Raw genomic sequence first — 17,215 nt, forward strand, 5'->3', positions numbered from 1 at the left:
TTATTTGCATATTAAACCAAAAAAAATTTTTTGGACGCACAGAGCTCTGGCTTTAAAATCGTATTCTACGTCCATTAAGAAGCCAGTTCTTTATTGGCGTGGCTTTATTTAATTATTGTGATATCAAGATATGCTCCAAATAAACATCACCCGGTATATCACAAAGTACAAAACGAATACAGAAACTACCAAGAAACATTGCATTGATGAAAGCAAATGAAAATCTCGACAAACGTGTTAATAATTATGTTCAGAGCCACGTACAAAGCGTTAGGTTGACCCAGTTATTTGCAAAATCGCTTACATTTGTTATTTCGAGTGCCATCCATCCCTTCGAGAGGTGGTGGATGGTGTGGAGGCAGCATAAATAGCTTCGCCGAAGAGATTCATTTACAGTTTGCGCCAACTAGCTAGCGCTCCGTACGTAAACGGTGAGTTAGAAATAACGTTCGAAAATTCGAACTGATCAAATGTTTGGTGATTAATTTATTATGATAAGAAAAGTGTTATCGTGAAGTGAAGTTTTCCGAAACCTAAGGATTTATTAAAATAATTCTTTTAAACTATGTGTTAATTTCGCTGCGGTCAAAGATTTTCAGAGGGGGTTCAAAATCCGCCCGCCCAATTTTAACTTCAATTTTTTCCATAAGCGGTATCTAGTGGTAGTGAAAATATAAATTTATAATGTTTTACATGGCTAATTAATTTTTTTTTAGGATTCATATTTATTGTAAAATAATATTAATACTTCACCTACTTTTATAGACTACAAAAAGCTATTATAAAAATAAAAAAATGTAATATACTAAATTTTAATTAAATTATTAATTGTTTTAAAAAAATAGCATTTTCCTGATACTACAACTTTTAGTTTATTTTGAATTAGTAGGTAAACACCTCGTGGTTTCACATGCTTAGTTGTCGTTCCGGTTAATTTGTAGTTTTTGAGTTATCGTAACAAACAAAAATAATCTCAATTTCAATACCTAAAAATATTGATTAAGATTTTAGTAAACCTAAATAAACTAAAACTAAAAAAAAAAAAAAAAAAGAGATTTTGATGAATATTAATAATAATCGATAAATAATATGACGTGGTGAAAACGAGCCTGTAAACGTCCTAAGTTTTTTTGTTAGTATGGACCGTTTATAGATACATACACTTTATGTAAGTGTGGTGCTAATTAGCCATCACCTCTAAATCTAAGCTCGGAAATTAAATCTCGGACATATCTGGTAAAAACAAGACTAGACTAGACTAAAAAGGTTCTCACAATATTAACATGTTCAAATTTGGTAAATATGATATTAATCATATTTGTACATGTTAATATCAAACACTGAAATATATCTAGAAATTATCTAAGAATGCTTGATTTTGGCCTTTATAGAAAAAAATCAACACCGATATAGATAAAAAAAACCAACATCGAACCTTAAGAGCGCGCAGCGCGTCGGTAAGATATGGATAAAATTTGAAGCGCAAACGAGACGCCGAATTATGACTTTCACGTGAGTGAAAAGCACGGAGCGATTGACGCGCAACGCAAATTTTATGACGTGAGCGCCAAAACCATTTTTACCTAATTGCAAGTAAATTAAACAACATAACGAAAAAATAATAATATACCTAATTTTCTATGCAAAACAAAAATTTAAGAAAATAAGTTTGCTTTTCCTGAGATTGGAAGCAAAATGTGAGCAAAACATGTAATTTTCAAAAAAATAAACTATCGACAAAAGTTTTACAAATTGTGTATTTTGTATCGTCATAATGAAGCTAACACTTTGAAATATCATTTACCCAAATATCAAGCTGCTAACTTTTCCAGAATCTGAGATCCAGAACCATTTTTAACCACCAAATTACATATTGCACACTCTTAAGTATTAAAGCTCTTTATACTTAAGGTTCGATTTGTTTTGCTCATTAACCAAAAATACTGAAAACATATTTCTCTAACAACAGTCAAAGTAAATTTGTGACCAGTTAATTAATGGTTATATAGGCGTTTTTCCCGCAAAGTTCCCTCACTAAGAATAGTACCATACAAATAATGTATTGGGCGACAAAAACCGTTCATTATGCTTTGTGAAAGACACGAATTTACTTAGAAACACTGTAATGTAACGTGACAATGTAAATCTATTTTCACGACATTATTCAATCAGATTTTCTTTATAATTAGGTTTTTCTTTTAATTATTCTCTCTCTCTACCTCTCTGTTTAGTTTAGTTACTTATTACACACCCTACTTATTTATTACACAACCTACTTACTTATTATACACCTAAGGTGTTAGTTTTACGAGGAAGAATAAATATCCAGGAAATTTCAGGATACTTAACCAAATTTGAACTGTCTAATGTTGAAGCAAGAAATAAAATCAAATAATTATAACTCTTGTTTAAGCTCAATAAAGTTAAAAAGCCTTGTGAAAGAAACTTACTCATCCATAAGTTTTAATTATTATTATTCATTGTTAAGTATGTAATGTCTATATATGTGATTCCCTATAATTCAATCGATTAGTGCCGTTAGACTAGGCTTTTTATCTAGTAATTAAACTGTATCTAAATCCTTTGAAGACTTGAACGTCAGAAAAAAATAAATGTAACACAAAGATCGCGGAACACATAAATAAGTTGATGTGATTAAAGTATAATTATTTCTCATAAATTTTCTGTTTAAATTGAATCAAACTTCAAAGTAGGCATTATGTATGTCAGCATATTTATTTGTAAGGGTAAATTTAAAATTAGGTATTTATACTGTAATTTGTGATATTCATATGTATTTTTTTTTATTCACAGGTTTAGTTTAAGGCACATGAAAAGCACCAACGCCATGCTACGTTTGTCGACGTTTTGTAGTGAGTATTAATTAATCAAATACAATAATAAATTAGTGAAGTTTATTTTTAAATTAACATTAAAACAATTAACCACTAGTCGAACGTGGTATTAAAACAAATATTCAGATTGGTAATTATGAAAAACAAGCCCCAGTAGCCAAATTGCACGTCGATTCTCTTTCTACGATCGCTAAAGCTTCGAAAACTAGAAAAATGTATGGGAATGACAGATCTTGATCACGTGACCTGTCGATAGCAAATGTCATTCCTATTTAAAAAAATAAATTGGCTACAGTGGTTGGTCCTGAGGGTATGCTCGTATCGCCATAAAAAAAATCTATTTTGTCGCGAAAATTAAATCAATATAAAAGGTGTGAAATAGGTGTTGAAAATTTACATCGTGTTGGGAGTTTACGTCGTGGTGAGAAAAATACGCTTGAATACATTTTCGCGTGCCTTGTAATTTAGATAGAATGGGTAAAGTAAACTGTAGATATAATTATGATAACAGTAATATCCAATGGGGATGATGACTAGGTTTGAATATATTGATTTTTATGATGCATTCGGGTAAATAAAGTCAACGTTAACTAATTTATACATAAAAAGCAAAGATTGACTGGATATTTGCAAAATAAATAAGATAAAATTTCAAAATCTATTGAAAATCTTATAGCGTAATTAGATGAAAATTCATACCATTTTAGCTTTCTTAACTTACATTCAATGTGCCATTTTTTAATAAATGAACTATAAACATAAACGCACAAATAACAAAGATATAAGTAATAATTTTGTTTGAACGCCCATACAAATCTAACGATCATTATGTACCTACGACGTCATTAGTTCGTACCATTTTGTATGGGGCTATTTTCAGGGATCCGTGGCAACGCCGCAAATTAATGGTCTAAGCTCTGAGGCGATTAGACAATTACCGCGCGCTTACAAGAATTATCGACACAATTCAATCGATTTACACAAAACTTTGACTCTTACACAAAATATATATACTTAAACCTTCCTCATGTATCACTATCTAATGATGACAATTCGTTCAGTATTTTTTAAATTTTATTCCGAACAGACAGATATGGCAGAGAACTCTGTATTAGTACGTAATTTAACGCCAAAGACGTAATATTCGCTAACAGGTATAATACCTTTAACTACATAGTAAGTACGAGTAAGTCCACGGCCATTAAAATCTTCTAAATGGGTAATCACCTCATCTAAGTGTTCATTGTCAGTTGTTGCCTCACATAAAGATGTAACTCGCGACCCTGAACTGAATTTCAATTTGGCTAATTTAATATCTCTATACATTTTGGAGAAAACAACGTTCGTTAGAGCTTTTGTTAGCGGCAATCTCTCGATCTTAGTTAAATAACTACTATTTTTGTAATAATTGTCTAGATTAACTTACTTACATAATATTTAAAGACGCTCTGAAATATACAATTAAATTTTTATTTTTTTTGCATTAGAAATACTAACATACATAGAATACTACGATTTTGTAATAAGAATCAAGAAAATTCTCTGATATGCAGGTTTCCTCGCGATGTTTTTCCTTCACCGTTTGAGACATGTGATATTTAATTTCTTAAAATGCACACAACTGAAAAGTTGGAGGTGCCTGCCCTGGACCGAATTCAAACGCACACCTTCCAGAATCGCAGACAGAGGTCATATCCACTGTCCTATTACGGCACATCGAAAAGTATATTTAAATTGTAAGCCGAGCTCAATTTCTCAAACCTTATAATCAACTTTTCATTTCTTTTGTTAGAATTATTTAGGCTTCCAATTAAATTTTACATAGGGGCATATCTAAGGCATGCTACTCCACTGGGTATATCTCTCTTCCCTGGCCTGACCCAGGAAAGCCCTTTAGAGTGCCGCTAAAATAACTGATACTGATACAGAACTATTGGTTCATTTAGAAGGCGCATACAAAAGTATATTACACATAAAGCAAACAACGCTAAGAATGTGTACAATATTAAGCTCAAATGCCGGCACTTTGAGGGTACTTAGACGCTTTGTGAAACGGCGGCATTCACGCTTTTTGAAAACGAACACAGGACATGAATGAACATTAGCTAATTGTGTACAAATACCGACAACCAGTAGCATAATCTGCTTTGACACTAATTTTTTTTTTTTTTTTTTTTTTTTTTATTTACAAATTAGCCCTTGACTACAATCTCACCTGATGGTAAGTGATGATGCAGTCTTAGATGGAAGCGGGCTAACTTGTTAGGAGGAGGATGAAAATCCACACCCCTTTCGGTTTCTACACAGCATCGTACCGGAACGCTAAATCGCTTGGCGGTACGTCTTTGCCGGTAGGGTGGTAACTAGCCACGGCCGAAGCCTCCCACCAGCCAGACCTGGACAAATTAAGAAAATCTCAATCTGCCCAGCCGGGGATCGAACCCAGGACCTCCGTCTTGTAAATCCACCGCGCATACCACTGCGCCACGGAGGCAGTCAAAATTACTAAATTACTCTGATCCTTTTCATCTTAACGAAGTCTTTGGCGCGTTTCGCGTATTTACGCTCGTAGTAGTAGTTCAACCGGGTAGTAGTTCCCGTACTCGTGGGAATACAGGAATAAAATATAGCCTATGACGCTCACAAATAACGTGGCATTATATTGGTAAAAGAATTGATTCTTCGGAAGTAAATATTTTTAAAGAATAATCACGTTTTACACTCGATAACAAAACACTTAAGGGAACCTGTTGAACCTTGGTCACTTTTCAGTTAACGATTTTTTTAAAAAAATCGGTTATAGCTATTGCGATGAAACAAATTTAAGATGTTTGACGAACTAATGTGGTACATAATATAAGTTATACAAAAGCATAGATCATCATTTTTACAGGTTTTACATAAACTAAATAGTGAGCCGTGATAGCCCAGTGGATATGACCTCTGCCTCCGATTCCGGAGGTTGTGGGTTCGAATCCGGTCCGGGGCATGCACCTCCAACTTTTCAGTTGTGTGCATTTTAAGAAATTAAATATCACGTGTCTCAATCGGTGAAGGAAAACATCGTGAGGAAACCTGCATACCAGAGAATTATCTTAATTCTCTGCGTGTGTGAAGTCTGCCAATCCGCATTGGGCCAGCGTGGTGGACTATTGGCCTAACCCCTCTCATTCTGAGAGGAGACTCGAGCTCAGCAGTGAGCCGAATATGGGTTGATGACGACGACGACATAAACTAAAAAAAGTTTCAAATGTGGACCACCTATGTTGTACCTTGGTCATAGTCAGAACTCGTATACATATATGTGTCAACTGTCAAGCGTTAAGTTTTCAGTAAATAAAAATATCTAAAAAATATTTTTGACTACCTGTCGGCTGTCGCCCACGGGTCGAAAACTTTATTTCAAAACCATTCCAAAACTTTCTATGAATTAGCAACAATTACTTACTCAGCTTCGTGTTTTGTAGAGTCGTTTTGTAGAGTACAAAAAGACAGATTGGTTCTTCAAAAGTTTTTTACTAAGGCTACCTGTAATTTTGTGCCGTCCTTACCTAAGCTTGCCTACTGTGTTATTATATTCACCCTTGTGCTATATCATATACATTATGACAATATACATATCTAGTACATCAAGTAATTAACATAATACATACTTATAAAATTGCATATAATCGATATTAGATAATATTATTATGTTAGGTAAGTATGTAATAACTTAATTTTCTTACGATGACCTTCAATACGGTAGTTAATCATTCATTAATTATCATGTTTTAGTCTGGTATTAGACTTAAATACATCTTTAGTGAGACCACATCAAGGGGACAAAGAATTAGGTACAAGTCTATTATAAAACAGTTGGTATATTTACTTTAGATTTTTAACCGACTTCCAAAAAGGAGGAGGTTCTACGTTCGGATGTACCTATGTATGTTTTTAATCACTTACGTTTATTTTTTTAATCACTTTGTATTTCTTTATTATTTTATTAATGTCAGTAGGTATCTTAAGAACTTTGCAATAAAGTTTAATGCAAAACTTCTAAAATTACTGAACCGATTTTAATTAAACTTCCACGTTCCCTAAGTTGAAGTTTACTTAATCCACAATTTTTTGTATTCTTTACCAGTTAGCTTTGAAGTCGGTTAAAAAACACAATCAACGCAAAGTCGTGGGCATGCGTTTTGACCGAATGGTTTTGATCAAATTCCCACCCTATCGACCAGCAATGAGGTACAATTTGTTTCAAGCAGACGAATATAGAACTTCGAGCTGGTCATTCATTCCTTTGCTTCCTAGTGTATTGTTCTGTATCGTGAGTTCGCATCACGAATGTCGACCGAGTGGAGAACGATTACCCATTTCCCTATTTAAATTACAGTGTTGCCAATTAATTTCAAAAGTTGGAGCATCGCCGAAATGTTGCCTGTCTGGTGATTTCTTACAAGATTTCGGAGAGTGCGCCCAAAACTTTTTAATCCAGGATCTGTAGCCAAATTGCACGTCGATTATCTTTCTACAAACGCCAACGCTTCGAAAATTAAGAAATGTACGTGAATGACTATCACTATGGACAGGTCACGTGATCAAGTTGTCGATCGGATCTGTCGTCCCCATACATTTTGTTAGTTTTCGAAGCGTTAACGTTTGTAGAAAGAATTTACGTGCCATTTGGCTAATGCCCTAGTTTCACTTCACTCCTCCTCCTTTCACTCCTCCACAATAAAATTAACAGGCATCGCAGTAATCTGCATCCTCTCATAGTTGATGCCCTTTAGGCCTTGGGACAAGTACGACGCGTTTAGGCTTACGATCTTGATTTGCACTGTCCTTCTGTTTTCCCTACCACCTATAAATGGGTGTCTTCAAGTCCAAAGTGAATCGCACCTTCTATGCAAGCGCATTCCAGCATAGGCTGCATCATTGCTTACCATCAATCGAAAGGTGTGTGGATTTTCATCCTCCTCCTAACAAGTTAGCCCGCTTTCATCTTAGACTGCATCATCACTTACCACCAGGTGAGATTGTAGTCATGGGCTAACTTGTAAAGAATAAAAAAAAAAACATGACTGCATCCAAGCGCTAGTATCAGATTTGATTGATATATTTGAAAACAGCAACGAAACTGCATCGTCACTTAACGATCTATGCAGTCAAGTGCTAAAAAAAACATTTTCAAAACTCATTCGAATACTTTATGAGAACTGATAAAGCATTGAATTATGGGCGGTCTCCGAAAGACCTCAGACCAATTATTGTATAGGACCTGCCTCGCTAGACGTTACTTTTCTGTCAAAGTATATGATCAACGATCTAATGCGATTATAAAAACTGTCTATAGAATCGACGTTAGATAGTTGTAATCGTGTTCGTCGGTTAAAGAGCTCCGTAAAAATACCTTTTTGTGGAATTGAATTGTGTAAAAAACGGGCAAAAACTTCTAGTTCAGTATGAGATATATACCAAATCTAAGCTCGTTTTCCTCAGAAAATGACAGACAATTTTGTTCGTGACTATGAGTGCGATACAGGTCCTTCTATAATTGGTCTGAGCCGAAAGACTGCGATTACAATAATTTCACCATTTATGTGTGGTTGTGCAAACGGCACCGCTCGCCGCTCCCACGCGATGTCATCTACAGCCCATTGTACTAGGGGGAGGAAATGAGATGAAAAACGCTAATAAATTCCGAGCCATTTGATTTTGTAACTGCTTTTTAAGTGTTTTTGAACAGCTTTGCAAGTGCCTTGCTTCTGACCTTGACGTCGTTGGTAGGCATTATCATTTTCCCATTAAAAACTGCACAAAATAAATGGCAGTTCACATCCTTATTAAACTTAAAAACACAATATCCTTCGTCCGCTTCGAAAATAAAAAAATGTATGGGAATGACATTTTTTATCGACAGGTCACGTGATCAAGTTATCAATCGGATCTGTCACTGTCTGTCTATTTTTTTTTGTTTTCGAAGCGATAGCGTTTGTAGAAAGATAATCGACTTTTAATCTTGCGCACATTATGTATGACACCGGTTTGCCGTGTGTGGTAAAGAAGGTAAGGTGGCAAAGAAAAGCGTGTTTATCGATCGCCGTTTACTGTTCAACTGAGTTATTATATCTAAATACATTGGGTTAGTAACAAGGAACATATTTTAGTGTGGTCTGCACATGTGTACGCCACATGTGCATTGTGCAGGCCATAGAGTAGTATGGTGCAGGCCATATGTCGGGATACATTTTGGTACGTTATAAACTTATGGATAATCTACTAACTAAATATTAATGTAGATGAGCTAAAATAATAATATAATAATATTTTTATGAATAACGCTACATATACCTCCCCCTTTAGATCAGACTACTATAACATAAAATTATCAACCCCGAAACTGTACTTAAAATTAAAACTACTTATAAACTAGGTACATTGTTCGGGTGGCACGACACTGTTTGTTCACATTTTTTGTTATTGTATTGTTCTAAGCTAAATTGTCACATGCGGGCACCGTAGCGACGAGACCGCTCGTAGCGCGTTGTTTGCAGCTGTGATGCGATGTCTGTAGTAACGCCAGATGATAATGTATTGGTCAGCGTTACAATGCGCTGACGGTAGCCTCTACTGATGGAGTCTTGAGAGAGTTTCTATTGTCTCATGTTGCTTGGCACTTGCTTCGTAAATTGTTTTTTTTTGTTCATTGTTTTTTGCAGGTACAAAGTGCAGGGTGTAACTGTAGCGTGCGATGAGTGAAGGGACTCGTAGCTAATCGATGGGCTTCTAGTTTTTTTGCTCGGCCTTTTGAGTTCTGTTGGAATGTCAAGTGTGTCTCATATGTCGAATTTCACGGTTCGCTTAACCGTGCGACCAGATCTGGTTTTAAGTGTTAGCGGCTGGCTCGGCGTAATGGAGATATTGGGTTCTGTTTTTTTGTTCCCTGGGCTTGAGACCTCTATATCGTCGGCAATTATTAAGACGCATGCGTGACCTCGGCAAAAATTGTATCCCCGAGGAAACTCTAAAACTACTTTGGACCGGTCGTCTCCCACACTCAATAAGAGCGGTCCTCACAGCATGCGACACAGGGGAGGTTAAATTAGATAGTTTAGCTACAATAGCCGACAGAATTTTAGAAAATACTAGGGCATCAGAACTATCGCCAATATCCAGGTCTGATTCTAAAGCCGATACAAACCATTTAATATTAGAAATTAACGCTTTAAAACAACAAATCGCAGCGTTAACAACACAAATTAATAATAATAACGGCAACAACCGCGCGTCGCGTACCCAACTTCGCGATTTCCCGGGTCCGTCTAGGGCGCGCTCTAAAAGCCGTGACAATAGTGTAAGTTTTAGAAATAGACAAATTTTTAATAAACAAACTGCTAATCCAGGCGAATTAGGATATAAGTGTTTTTATCATTTTATTTACGGCCCGAAAGCATATAAATGTGGTGACATCCGTAACTGTAATAAACAGTCGGAAAACTAATTCCGACACCGGCTTGCATATCAAACAACTTAGCCGGTGTCGGAAATCAAAGTAATTCATACCGCTTATGTGTAACAGACTCCATAAGCGGAACACATTTTTTAATAGATACGGGCGCGGACATCTCTGTTTTGGCCACACAAAGGCAAAACAGACGCACGTCCGATTACATTTTATATGCGGCTAATGGTTCCAAAATTAACACATACGGTCAAAAAACCATTACCGTCAATTTAGGTTTACGTCGTCCTTTTAAATGGGATTTTATTTTAGCGGACGTACAAAAATCAATTATAGGTGCCGATTTTCTCGCGGCCAATAAATTAATGGTGGATTTACATGGTAAAAGGTTAGTGGACAAAATTACACTTTTATCTCGTCCCACTAACACCTCAACGTCTACCGAACCAAGTATTCGTTCAATAGATATTAACGACGAATACCATCAAATATTACAAAAATTTCCCGATATTACTAAATTAGAAAATTTTTCATCAAACCCAAAGCATAACGTACAACATCACATTCACACCACTGGTCCCCCGGTGCATGAAAAAGTTCGCCCACTTAACCCCGAGAAATACAAATTAGCCAAAGCGGAATTCGAAAGAATGACTCAACTAGGCATTTGTAGACCTTCGAACAGCCCGTGGGCTAACCCACTTGTGTGCGTTACCAAAAAAAATGGTGAAATACGAGCATGTGGCGATTATCGTCGCTTAAATGCACAAACTATACCCGATCGATATCCTTTACCTAGATTACTCGACTTTACTTACATTTTAAAAGGTAAAACAATTTTTTCAAAAATCGATTTACGTAAGGCCTATCATAACATACCTATGGCTCCAGAGGATATACCTAAATCAGCAATCCTCACTCCTTTTGGACTCTTCGAGTTCACCCGCTGTAATTACGGATTAAGGAACGCAGCCCAGGACTTCCAAAGATTAGTACACAACACCCTAAAAAATCTAGACTTTGCATTTGCCTACCTAGATGAGCTAAAATAATAATATAATATAGCGTACATCATTCTTGATGTAGAGCAATAATCTAATTTGGGGTGCGCTTGCCTGTGCCTAGAGAATTACTATTCAAAGTGCATTGACCATATTTGGCAGAAAACACTGTCACTTGAAGTTGAAGAATCACACAATCTACGCAAAACCTCCTTTCTTAGAAAGGAGGTTTTGCGTAGAGAATTTCTCTTTAACTGCCCGGACTCTAATGCCCATTCTTCAGAGAGCAAGTAAAGTTAGCCAAGCAACTAGGTCATTATTAATAGCAGATAATTATAATCTGCTTGCGTTACCTTAAAACCTTACTAGGTTTTAAAGGTTTTAAGATTTCTTAGAACTATAATGAGCATTATGATTCGTAGCCACTGTGTTTCTATCACAAATGACCTCCCAAATGACAAACACGTCCTATTTTGAACTGCAAAAACATACTGTTTGACTGATACTAAATAAGACCGAGTGACTAAAATTGTCCTTCTCTGTTTCAGTGTTGCTGGCCATAGCAGTAGCGCAAAATGGGTACGAGTATGACAAACCAGGAAAACCGTTCGGTCCAACAACGCCATCATCCCGGCCCGGTTACCAACCAAGTCCTACAAGTGGTTATCCTACATCGCCAGCCTCACAGGGATACCCAGGAACTGGGCCTAGTTCTACGCCTAGCTACCCATCTGGAGCTTCAAATACACAGGGATTCAATCGTCCTCAAACTGGATATCCCGGCCAGACGCCAAGTGGACCGGCAGGTCCAGGATTCCCAGGTCAGACGCCAAGCGGACCAGCAGGTCCAGGATTCCCAGGTCAAACACCTAGTGGACCTGCGGGTCCAGGTTATCCAGGTTCAAGTGGAAACTATCCAGGTCAAGGAGGAAATTACCCTGGGCAAGGTGGAAAATACCCAGGACAAAGTGGAAACTACCCAGGACAAGGCGGAAATTACCCAGGACATGGTGGAAATTACCCAGGACAAGGTGGAAACTATCCAGGACAAGGGGGAAACTACCCAGGTGAATCTCCAGGCGGTCCTGGTTTTGGACCTGGTGCACCAGGATTCGGCCCTGGCTCACCAGGCTCTGGACCAGGAAACGGTGGTTTTGATGATGGTAGCTATGATGGTGGCGACTACTCGGCAATTCCCGGTGAACCAGACATAGATTATCCGGTACTATCTTTTGTCCCAGAAACATCATTCAGATGTGATGCCCAACCTTACCCTGGTTACTATGCTGACGTTGAAACGCGGTGCCAAGCTTTTCATGTATGTGCCAATAACAAAACATACGATTTCTTATGCCCCAATGGAACAATATTTTCTCAGGAATTCTTCGTTTGTGTTTGGTGGAACCAGTTTGACTGCAACTCCGCACCAAACTTTTTCGAACTTAATGCAAACCTTTATGATTATTCCATCATTGGTTCGCAACTGCCTGGTGCAGGATTCCCTGGTACTGGTCCACAGGGACCATCTTATCCCGGTTCAGGCCCACAAGGACCTAATTATCCTATTACTGGCCCTCAACGTCCAGGCGGTTTCCCAGGTATAGGGCCTCAAGGTCCAGGCGCTGGACCTCAACGTCCAGGTTTTCCTGGTTTTGGTCCACAAGGCCCTGCTGGTTACCCTGGCGCTGGTCCACAAGGCCCAACTGGCTTCCCTGGTGCTGGTCCGCAAGGCCCTGCTGGTTACCCTGGTGCTGGTCTACAAGGCCCTGCTGGCTACCCTGGTGCTGGTCCGCAAGGACCTGCTGGTTATCCTGGTGCTGGTCCACAAGGCCCTGCTGGCTACCCTGGTGCTGGCCCGCAAGGACCTGCTGGTTATCCTGGTGCTGGTCCACAAGGCCCTGCTGGCTACCCTGGTGTTGGCCCGCAAGGACCTGCTGGTTATCCTGGTGCTGGTCTACAAGGCCCTGCTGGATACCCTGGTGCTGGTCCACAAGGCCCTGGTGGTTATCCTGGTGCTCGTCCACAAGGCCCAACTGGTTTCCCTGGCACTGGTCTGCAAGGCCCAGCTGGCTATCCTGGTGCTCGTCCACAAGGCCCAACTGGCTTCCCTGGCACTGGTTCGCAAGGCCCAGCGGGCTATCCTGGTACTGGTCCGCAACGTCCAGCTGGTTACCCGGGTGCGGGTCCCCAAGGACCAACTGGTTACCCTGGCGCTGGTCCTCAAGGCACAAAACCTAGTTATCCTGGTAGCACCGGACCTCAAGGCACAGGACCTAGTGGACCTTATCCCGGTCGACCTGCACAACAAAGACCAACGCCATCATATCCCGGCAGCCCTACTCAGCAAACACCAACAGATTCCTACCCAGGTAGCCCTGGTCCACAAGGCTCCACAGAGGCTTACCCTGGTATTTCTGGACAAAGTGGTCCTGGTTCTAACTACCCGAGTTCGCAGGGTACTACAGGATTTCCTGGTACGCAACCAGGAACAGGCTACCCACCGTCTGGAAAACCTTCCGGACCTGGTTTTCCATCAAGCACGACGCGTCCTCAAGGGTCAGGAGACAGTGGCTATCCCTCACCGCCTAACAGAGAATACCTCCCACCTAATTGATCAGATTCCAATAATTCAAAACATAGATTTAAGTTTTAAGCTGCCAGGAACTACTATTATAATAATTATTCATACTATGCTGTACCTGCATGCGTCTAAAGCAACGCAAAATATGTTGACAAATGAAATTGTTGGTGCTTAATATTATTGTTTTTTGGTTAGATTCTAATGTATAGGATTCGAATTTATTTTAGACTTAAGTAGTAAATTAATAAAAATTGTTTTCTTTTGTATCATAAAAATCTATCCTGATTATATATATGTCGTAAACAAAAACGAAAAATATCACGATAAAACAACGAAAGTTACCAAAATAAGTGTTCATAAAATTAAGTAGTTTCATCAATAAGGATAACTTAGAAATTAAGTTTACGAAACAAAGCATTTGATTTTGTAAATAAAGCTTTTGCTAAAATAAATACCATACTTTTTCAGCAACTACGATTATTTATTTTTAATTTAGTACCTTATATTCTACTATACAATTTATTTTCATCAAATATTGGTTGACTATATCCTCTACTTTTTAACCGACTTCATTGCAAGTAACTTATCTACTGTAGTAAACTCTGGGCAGGAAATAGGCAAATTGTTGCCTTCAATTACAATATTTATCAAACCACTTTTAGTTTTGTAATTACTTTGATATTTAATTACATTGTCTAGTTTTTTTACGCTCATATACGTCAAATTATTGTAAGTTAAATTTAAATATGCCAGAGACATATTTCCGATACTGTAAACGTGTCCCTTAATACGTTTTACAGAGTCATGATGAAATGGATCTTCAAACGGACCCAAAACTTCTGCAGTCAGCATCTCAGTTTTTGTTTTAAGATAATCATCAGCAATATTAGCACCCTTTTCGAATGTCCTTTAGCAGCTTTGTTTCTAAAATTAGTCAGTGATGTTTTCTTCCTTCTGGGTGAAGCAGATTTACGACTGACCATACTAAAGTCATCAAACGATGTGTTATGGAGTTGGTGTAAATATTTTTCATACAAATCATTTCTGAGTTTCAAATATTCCAAAAGACCGCGCCGCGAACTCGTTATTTCTTCACAAGTCAAAGGGAATTCTATTAACGCGTCTAAAATTTGACCGGCACCACAGTCTGTAATGTGGTTATCGGTTAGATTTAAATACCGCAACCGTCTATTACTTCTCAAAGCGATACCTATGTGTTTCGCTCCTTCATCAGTTATGCGGTTCGAAGATAGATTTAAAAGCAATAAATTTTGAGCAGTACCTTTGTAGTGTAACTTTGCAGCTAACAATTTGCACGCGTCGTCTTGAATGTTACATCTGCATAACGAGAGATAACTGATCTTTGTAGTGTCTAATATTAGTGTGTAATCGGCTCCGGCAACTGGTGAACCATCTAGGCATACCTCTGTAATGGTGGAGGTTTCAATTATTTTGCTCAACTCATATATAGTGTACATATTTATAGCGCATTTACTAATTGTTATCCGTGCTAAATTCGGGTAGTACGGTGCTATAAGACTGAGTATTTTCATCAACGTTCGTGGTACTTCTTTCAACTTTGTTAGAAGAATTTCTGTTAAAGTATTATAATTATCACATATTGTGGTTACTTCAATAGTGGGGACACGATCAGTGAGCGAAGTTTCTGAAGAAGATGAAGCTGTTGAAGGAGACTGTTTAGCATTTATTTCAACATTGACTGCCGGTAATAAGCTTACTCTTTTACTTTTAAGAATTGCTTGTTTGAAAATCTTGAGATAATCTACAAATAAAAAAATAAATAAAATAAATAAAGTTCCTACATTTCATGATTTAAAAAAAAAATCGTTGGTCCAGCCAGCTTAACCAGCATTTTATGGGAAAACTAGCGGACGATCGCAACTTCATTAGCGTGATAATCAGTTTTTACTTTTTTTATATCCCTCGAGAACCACGGATTTTTCCGGAAAAAAAATTGCTTATATATTTTCTCAACAACCTTCTCTATCTACCAGTAAAAGACTCGTTTAAATCGGTTCAGCCTTTTCAAAGATTAGCCCGGACAAACAGAGAGACAGACAAAAATTAAAAAGGTTTATTGTAGTTTAGTAATGTGTAAATAAGTATAAGCACTTGAGAAAACACAGATACCATGAAATCACAATCAGACACTTTTATTCCCATTCTATTGTGGCAGCACACTACACAACGAGAGCATGTCACAGCTAGACATACCTCATTTTAAGAATGTTGAAAGTTGACGAACTTTTATTTTGCTTTTTTTACTTTCAACCTTTAACAAATTAAATATCACGTGTCTCGAACGGCGAAGGAAAAACATGGTGAGGAAACCTGCATACATGAGAATTTTCTTAATTTTCTACGTGTGTAAAGTCTGCCAATCCGTATTTGGTTGAATGCAGTTTCGAATCGTTTGGCTTACGCCGCGTTGCATGAACCAGCTCATGATTAAGGGCTATGGATTAAGTTAGTCGAGCATACTCCGACGTTATATCACGTGAGTTATAGCCTTATTTTATAATAATTTAATTTATGAGCAGTAATGTAGAGCTTAGTCCATAAAAAACCAACCTTGTTTAGTTTCTTTCACCACATTTACTGTGAAAGGACATTGAAACCTCTCGCATGCCATGGTCAGCATCTTCTCGAAGTTGTGTCCGTCGTCTCTCCCCGAGAGCAGGGATTTGCCTGGCAGCGCTTTCTCCGATCTAATGGATTGCACGGATACAAAGGAACGTGGCAGGCTTTTTGCAGACTTTGTGTTTGCCATACTTAGGATGTAAAAAAATTTAAAACAATATAAAAATAGATAGTTAAAAATGCAAGAAATGTATTATAAAGTAAACAATTTCCATAGATTTAGTATGATGATTTCATAAATTGTTTATGACATGTCAAATCAAAGTATTGTCATTTTATTTTTTAGAAAATCTAATGACGGAGTACGGACTACGGACTTGATAGTGTATGGCTAAGGAAAGTAGAGACTGAAATCGCTTGCCTTTAAAAATCATTTGAACAAATTAAAAAAACATGCGTATAATTTGTTTAAATTATTTTTTTTCTTTGTGAATACATTATTATTTATAAGTATTAGTATTAAACTCAGCTATACCAATATTTGCACAATTATTTTGAGAATTGACTCCGATTTTTTTGAAATTTGGCGGGCGATTTCAGTCTCTACTTTCATTAGTCAAACTAAACAAAACATTTCCTGGGTATGCAAAATATTCCCTTTTGAAAATGCTTTTACCTAGATCACTCATTATTCTGGGATCTAGATAAAGTAGGTTTGGTTTATCTC

The 17,215-nt window shown here is 37.5% G+C and overlaps 1 protein-coding gene and 1 pseudogene across 1 annotated transcript; one reads left to right on the forward strand and one right to left on the reverse strand.

Annotated features, from left to right (window-relative positions):
• The first annotated feature begins 383 nt into the window (after positions 1–383).
• On the forward strand, positions 384–14,052 carry LOC112054312 (collagen alpha-1(I) chain-like). Its single transcript, XM_024094038.2, has 3 exons — positions 384–431; positions 2,815–2,873; positions 11,855–14,052. The coding sequence occupies exons 2-3, from the start codon at positions 2,831–2,833 to the stop codon at positions 13,918–13,920; spliced, it is 2,109 nt and encodes a 702-aa protein (XP_023949806.2). The 5' UTR covers positions 384–431; positions 2,815–2,830; the 3' UTR covers positions 13,921–14,052.
• A 387-nt stretch (positions 14,053–14,439) lies between these two features.
• LOC112054317 (uncharacterized) lies at positions 14,440–16,678 on the reverse strand (annotated as a pseudogene).
• Positions 16,679–17,215: the final 537 nt, after the last annotated feature.

This window comes from Bicyclus anynana, chromosome 22 (assembly GCF_947172395.1).
Source record: "Bicyclus anynana chromosome 22, ilBicAnyn1.1, whole genome shotgun sequence".
Classification (NCBI taxonomy): domain Eukaryota; kingdom Metazoa; phylum Arthropoda; class Insecta; order Lepidoptera; family Nymphalidae; genus Bicyclus; species Bicyclus anynana.